The 7,414-nt window shown below is 34.9% G+C and overlaps 1 protein-coding gene across 7 annotated transcripts in view; it reads left to right on the forward strand.

Moving 5' to 3' along the window:
- SLC38A9 (solute carrier family 38 member 9) overlaps positions 1-4,950 on the forward strand; it is an 82,275-nt gene extending 77,325 nt beyond the window's left edge. For all 7 annotated transcript variants that reach the window (XM_082725999.1, XM_082725998.1, XM_082726000.1 and 4 more), the window contains 2 exons: positions 1,028-1,117; positions 2,526-4,950. In XM_082725999.1, coding sequence (XP_082582125.1) covers positions 1,028-1,117; positions 2,526-2,691 — 256 coding nt within the window. In that variant the 3' untranslated portion in view covers positions 2,692-4,950. The remainder of the gene's footprint in view (positions 1-1,027; positions 1,118-2,525) is intronic.
- The last annotated feature ends 2,464 nt before the right edge of the window (positions 4,951-7,414 follow it).

Here is a 7,414-nt window from a genome sequence, read left to right on the forward strand (position 1 = left end):
AGGCCCAGCCATTGTCTCAAAGCTCTGGAACAATTTTAAAATTGGAGTTTATGGCTAAATAGCAAGATCTGGAAGCCTGAGTATCTTTGTAATTCATCAAGATGTATGACTAACTATTTGTGTTAATAATTTTCCTCATTTTAATTGTCTCTGTAATCTTTATCTGGGATTAATTACCCTCTGATAACATGGGCTCACAAAGTTGCTTTGATGCATAAATTTGCTTTAAGAATCATCTTTTTGGGAAATGGAGTTGTTTCTTGAGCATCAAATTTTATCTACGTTATTTTTCTATTCATGATAAACACTGAGTATCTTTAAGTGGCTGAATCTGAAAAATGAAAACCTGCCCATTTCCTTTAGTATAATTTATTTTCCTAATTATAAAAATAAATACAAAAAATATTATAAGATATAGAAAGTTTATTCAATACAGAAAAGAGGAAAAATTGCTCCAAATTCCAAATCATAACATAGTCACTACTGCCTTTTCAGTATATTTCTTTCTTTGTGATAACTTTTCTAATGTTTTCAGATTTTCTTGTAGTAAAAATCTAGCTAGCTTTTTTCCAGGTTTCCCAGATGAATTTTTACCATCTAGGTAACAATGATAAGTTATTTTGAGTAATCTTTAATATATTCCATCAAGGAAGTTGTTACCTTGCTGTATATAGAGGATACTTCTGTTTTGCCACAAATATCTTTATGTTAATAGCTCTTTTCTTATTTTTGTTTATTGTCTTAAGGTATTCCAAATGGAATTATAGAATAAAGAGCGTGAAGTCTGATACATACTACCAGTTTGATCTGTGAATCTTAACCTATTCATGTATTTGCACAAAAGGTCGAGGGTCACCGTGCCATCACCAGCATTGAGTATTATTGTTGTCTTATATTTTTGCTGTGACTTTATTGTCAAGTTTAAGAACATTCTCTTTTGAAAGATGTTAATAATGAATGTTATTCTCATATTAATAATTATAATTTATCTGTTTTTATTTTTCCTCCGAATTTTCTCAACTTCTAGCATTTTTCACGTGCTGACTCTTAATCTAATTATTGTGGGAGCTGGAGTGATCATGGCCTGCTTCTACCCAAACATAGGAGGAATCATAAGGTACACCCTATAAGGGAACTGTGCCCCTTCATGTATTGTTCTTTATTTGTATGGTTTTGTCAATACTGTCATTGTGTTGTTAATTTAATTGTATGAAATTCTTGTGTTTAAAACTGCTAACATTCAAATGTAGTTCCCTGGTATCAGTTAAGGTGCTTATTTTCTTACATCACACTGCTTCTTCTTGATTCTAGAAGCCCCATTAACCCTTAGACATCTGTCCCTTTCTCTTTTTCTTTTTTCCTTTGTACCTTCTTCTGTTTATCCATAATAGAAAATTTTTTAATATATAGTATATAATTTCCTGAGTACTGAGAGGTCTCTCATTTATTAAGACTGCATTATAACTTATTTTGAGGATACCTGAAATATGTTTAATAATAAAGACAACCACTGTGCTGTTTTTACTTTTATTTGCATTTATTTTATGCAGAATTTACTCATGGGCCATAAGTTTTTGTTTCTTCGGTTTCTTCTGGGATATCTTTTTCTCCTGTGCAACTTCTTCTGGTTTAGGAGCAGTCTGCTTCTTTTCAGTAAGGATCATCTCAGTGTGACTGTATTCTAACTTTTTTAACCCATTTCTACTTAAGAACATAATTTCACTGAGTTGCAGTCAAAGAGTAAGAGTTTAGGTAGGGGTTTAGATCCCAGGTAGCTCTTTACTTAATATACTTTCTTTAAAAATATTGTGGTAGGTTGAGTAGATGGGGAATAAAATTGTGAACTCAGATTCTCAAGGAAGATGGGTTTCCAGTAGTCTAATTTCTCTTCCTTGACCTCTAGAAAGCAGGACTTAAGTCACTTTTCTGAAGACCCTTACCTAAAATGTAGCACGAAACAAAAGGAAAGAGTATTAGCCTGATGCTTACTGAATATAATCGGGCTTACAAATTTCTGTGAAGCTGGAGATAGATTAAGGTACAAGAAAGTTCAGGTTCCTCTGTCAGTCTTATGTTGAGTTATTTTTGTTACTGTCTTTGATAATTATGCTGCACAGCACAGAGGTACTCATCTGTTCTCATTCTTAAGCAGATGCTAGCAGTCCTTCAGAAACTCAGAATGCATAATTAGTTTATAAAAGATCAAAGATAGGAAGCCTATCTCCAGATGTTTTTGAGGAAGCAGCCACAAACATGGAGACACAGAAGAACTATGGAGATTGGAAAGATGAATCAAAAACTGTCAGGCAGATGCTATAAATATGAACAGGAAATAATATTTTATATTAACTTAGGAAGTTAAAAGGTTTTCAACTCAAACGCTTTATGCAACAACAGTTGAATCACAAATAACTTTGTTGCAATAGCAGACTGAAGAGGTTTTAAATTGTAGTGTATTAACCTTAACTGTAAATCAGAAAAAGCAAAATGCAAGATGAATAACCCCAAAAGTTTGTATTTTGCAGGTATTCAGGAGCAGCATGCGGCCTGGCCTTTGTATTCATATATCCATCTCTCATCTATATGATTTCCCTCCGCCAAGAAGACCGTCTGACATGGCCGAAGTTAATCTTTCACATTTTCATCATCATTTTGGGCCTGGCTAACCTGATTGTTCAGTTTTTTATGTGAAATACTCAATGTCTTCTCAAGATCTTTCATGGCATTTTGAACTTTGACAACAGTCCCACATAAATTGACTTGTAAATGCTGTTGTTGCTGTAATTCTAAGTGTTTTTCTTAAGATAATTTGGAAAAAAGCGGAGGGGAGGGAAGAGTGGTCCATGGATAAGTAATTTGACTAGAGAGGAGAAAGGGGCAGGAAGAATGATCTTTGTCTCTCTTCATATGCACCACCCCTTCATTCTCATTGTCTTTTCTGAGCAGAAGTGTATGCCCTTAGGAAAAATCATGCTGGTTTTTACTTTTTATAGATATAAGGTGGGTGGGTTTATTTTGACTAGAGTAAAGATTCTCAGGGTATCACAGCAACTATTGCCAGATGCTATTTCTGTTTTATGTTTCGATGTATTTACTTTCATTTTATTACTTGCTAGACAATTTCTGCAGTTTATCCATACATGTACTGTTTGGGTCAGTAAACCGAGTACCTCATTTGTAAAAAGAAATCTCCATGGCATCATGGCATCAGTGTTAATAGAGTGAACTCTTAACTGCATCCTTAATCTCTATATAAAGGAGAGAAAGAAAGAATGTCGGTACAGGCTCTTTGGTAATGAACCTTACACAAAATAAATGAACTGGGAGAGTTTTTTGCGTCCGACTTCTTTTTTCTAAGCCAGTACTAGTAACTTAGGTCAAGCTCCCCCAGCCATATTTTGCGTAAGAACCAGTATAATTATCCCCATAGGCCCAAGAGCTCTTTTGCTTTTTGAATCCCTGAGCATTGCATAAGATGTCATGACAGGACCAATGGGGAAGCATGTAGGAAGCATGGAAGAGAATATTGGGTACATGAGTCCCTACAGAGAAGAAAGAAAATGGAGAAGGGGCCAGAAGAGTGAGGCTTCCTTCCCAGCATATGTGAGGGGTTGAAGTATCTCTTTACCACAAGAAAGGACTAATCATTTTTGAGGTTAGACTTCCAAGAAGGGGATGCCCCCCACGCCTCCCCCCCACCCCGGCCACAGCCTTACTTCTTAACTGGCATGGTAGAAGTTAAATCCCCATAAGAAAATCTCTTTGGATCTGAGAAAAGGATTAGGGAATCTGAATTCTTGAAATTAACTCTCCTCTTTTTCACTGAAACTAAAATCTGAACCAGAATTCAAATCCGTATCTACCATGTAATACAGCCTTCATGTTCAGCTTGAAAAGTTAGATTTCTCTAACTTTAGGCTTACATTAAAGGTCTATTTTGTTAGTCCACATCCTAGGATAATGTTTAGGTTTCTGTTCCTTCTTTTGAGAAAGACAAAAATGGTTTTTGAAAGACAGGTGAAGTGGTTTTTTTTAAGCCTGCTAAAGAGCCCAAGATTTGAGACCAGCCACAATTTCTTTCAGGAAAGCTTTCTATCCATTCTATAGACAGGTGTATGGAAAAATATAGTATTTCTTATAATAGGTATTTCTTCAAGTTCTCCCTGCAAAAGTCTCATGAAAATTTGAAAGCATACCACAAAAGTAGAGAAAATAATAGGATAATCCTCCCACATCCCTATCCCCTATATTTAATAATTATAAAACTTAGATGTATTTGCTTCATCTATCCTTTTTTCCTTTTCCACTGTAATACTTTAAAGCCAATCTCGGGCATTATGTTACTTCATCTTAACAGTAATTGAAGCCATTCTCAAAAGTTTTTGTTAGCAGAAACTGCTGGTAGAAGTCAGGTTGATTAGAAGATTCTGCATTAAGTATCTGTAACCCTATGTTAACCTCTTAGAATAAAGTATGTGCTTGGAGGAAATGTCTCTGTGCTTGGGATCTACTACATCTTTGTGACTTCAGTCTTGTTCAGTTAGAGACAAAGGAATCAAAAGCTACATAGCTCCTTGAGACACATGTTTAATCCCTGTTTATCCTTAGTCTCCTCCCTCATGTTGGAAAACTTGAGAGACAGTATTTTCTTTTTTTTTTTTTTTAATATTTTATTTATTTATTTGACAGAGAGAGAGAGAGAGCATGAGCAGAGGGAGAAGCAGGCTCCATCCCAGGACCCTGGGACCATGACCTGAGCTGAAGACAGACACTTAACAAATGAGCCACCCAGGCACCCCGAGAGACAGAATTTTCATTGCCTCTTTTCAGTAATATACTTGAATGTTTTAACACATGGAAAATGACTTGGTAATATTTTTGTCCATGTAATGATCAAAGTGAATATGACAATGAATGCATTATTTACTAAATTAAAAAGCAATGTGGATATTTGGTTTTTGTTTTCTTTAAAAGGCTTGATAATTTAGAACTTCCAAAATCCTACATTAGGCTTATGCTGAATAATTTTGCCTTCTTAAGTTTCTTTTCATGAAACTGATACCTTCGACTTGTTGTTTAGCTTGGCCAGATGCTCTTCATGTGAGTGTGTATATCCTGGCTCACACACTGGAATGATGAGATATGAATTCATTTGGATCACATTATAATTAATTGCAGGCTTTCTCTACTGTCCTTTTGAATTTTCTAATTAAATTTATTTTACTTTTTGCTCTGATGTGGTTAACCTCAGTTTCTTTGAATTTAGCTTATTTAACACACAACTGAGGACATTATAAAATTTAAAATGGCTTGTTTAGAGAAGTGTTCCCTAGAAAGGTTCTGGATGAAAATATGGTATGCTCATACTAGGCCAAAAAGAACAAAGAAATGTTCTCTGACATTTGATACCTATGGATAATTGTCCAGAATGAGTTGTCATCACATCCAAAAAATGTATTGCAATAAAGAATAAATTCACCCACAAAAAGGGACTGTATTAAAGGGAAATACTCATTTATGTTTTACAATATCTATTTTGGCATTTGTTTCCATAAATGATTGAGTAAACTACCACATCAGTGGTTTGGAGGAGTCAAAGATGTGTAAGATTTCATTCATATTATAAAAGAACCTTAATCTAGTAATGAACTATGTATGTAGTTAACTATATTGCAAGGGATCATTAGAGAAAACAAAACCCCTTCTAGCTGGGATCCCCAGGGAGGGCTGGTAAAGGAAATGTGGGGTAAAGCAGCAAGGACCCATTTACAGGCTCCTCCTAAGAACTGTCCTAATTTTTAGATATTTGATAGTTTCACTGTCATATGGGATCATTTAAAGTATAATTGCTTTTATTTTGGCAATTATGTATTATTGTAAGTATTATAAATATATTTTTTTCTAAGAAATTTTATGGGAAGTATTTAACTGCCTCTGGATATTATTTATTATTCTCTTTGTATTTTTAACACTACATTATTCATTTCTATGAACCTTGGATAGCAAAGCACAATTGCTTAATATGGGAAATAAGTAATAACATATTGGGCCATACAAATAGATTCCATAAAACTTTCTCTCCAAAGACTTGACTTACTTAAATACCAGGATACAAAATGTCAAATGTTTGAGCTCATTGATAAAAGCAGAAAATACTGATGTTGCATGTTCTCTTTACAAAGCACTGATCTTACTGCTTTTTAGAATCTGGTGGTGGCTGTTTGTTTTCTTATCCCAATTTGAATGTCCAAAACAAAAGCCAGACCTAGTTGACACTTAAACAATAGAATGTTACATTAGTTTGTGATCCTAAGTGAAATGTGCACAGGCAGCCTGGCTGGCCCCAGTTTCACAGTTGACTGCCGACTTCACTTCAGATTACATAAACATGTATTGCAAAACAGCTCTGACGGGAACCTCATAACCTAAACAGCATTCTCTGAAATGTAACTTGTCTTTTTATATAAAAGGAAAAATTAAATCAAAATTATTTTGAAGAAAAACAACTCCAGGATTTTGTTCAATTGAATTTTACCAGGAAATGCTATTGCCTAGTAGCACTGACCTTGGGGCAGAGAGAAGCTGAAGTCACGTATTTTGGAGGGTCAGACTTCTCTAGTGACTTCACGTGTGTCACATCAAGTCAATCAAGTGACTAGAGCATCTATTACCTTAGGCCACAAGGAGCCCTCCTTTAGTATTCCATCCTGGAGAAAGGTATGTGCTGGGTTATGTTCACCAAGATCTAAAATGATCACCCCTTTTGGACAATAAACTGTTGTGATCTCACCCTGCAAGAACCTTACAAAATGAAGGTGGCATTTCAGGTAAGTGTACCCTAGTTTCTGGCAAAGAGCTAAGTGTCATAATCTTCTAGAGCTATTTAAGGGCAATAAAAAGCTTTACTTTTCTGCCTTCCCTTAGTAAAATTTTCTTCTTTTCCCTCAATATCATTTTTTTGCATATTTCCTTACTCTTCTGTCTTTTTAAAAGATTAAAATGTTCTCCATTCTCCTTATTCATCATGGGCCATAAAGTAAGGATTGCAGTTGGGATTGGGACTAGAAAGAGCATACTCTAGATTTGTCCTCCTTTCGCCCTCACTTGATCCCAAGTGATGTAGTTTTGTTGGGTCATAGCAGACACTTAATGCACACTTAAATTAATGAGACAGATTTTGACTTTAATGGAAAGCAATCAGTTAATTGCTATTTTCTAAAATTTTATTCCATCAGCCCTCCTCCCCCCCCCCAAAAAAATAGAACTGGTTCAATCAGATTCAGAATTAGACCTTAAATCAATGTTCTTACTGAATGCCAGACCCTGTGCTAAACACAGAGTATCTAGTAATGAACAAAGTGGATGTAGCCTTGACGCTTAGCATTTTTTTTTTTAAGATTTTATTTATTTATTT

Source organism: Mustela nivalis (assembly GCF_964662115.1).
Source record: "Mustela nivalis genome assembly, chromosome: 3".
Lineage (NCBI taxonomy): Eukaryota > Metazoa > Chordata > Mammalia > Carnivora > Mustelidae > Mustela > Mustela nivalis.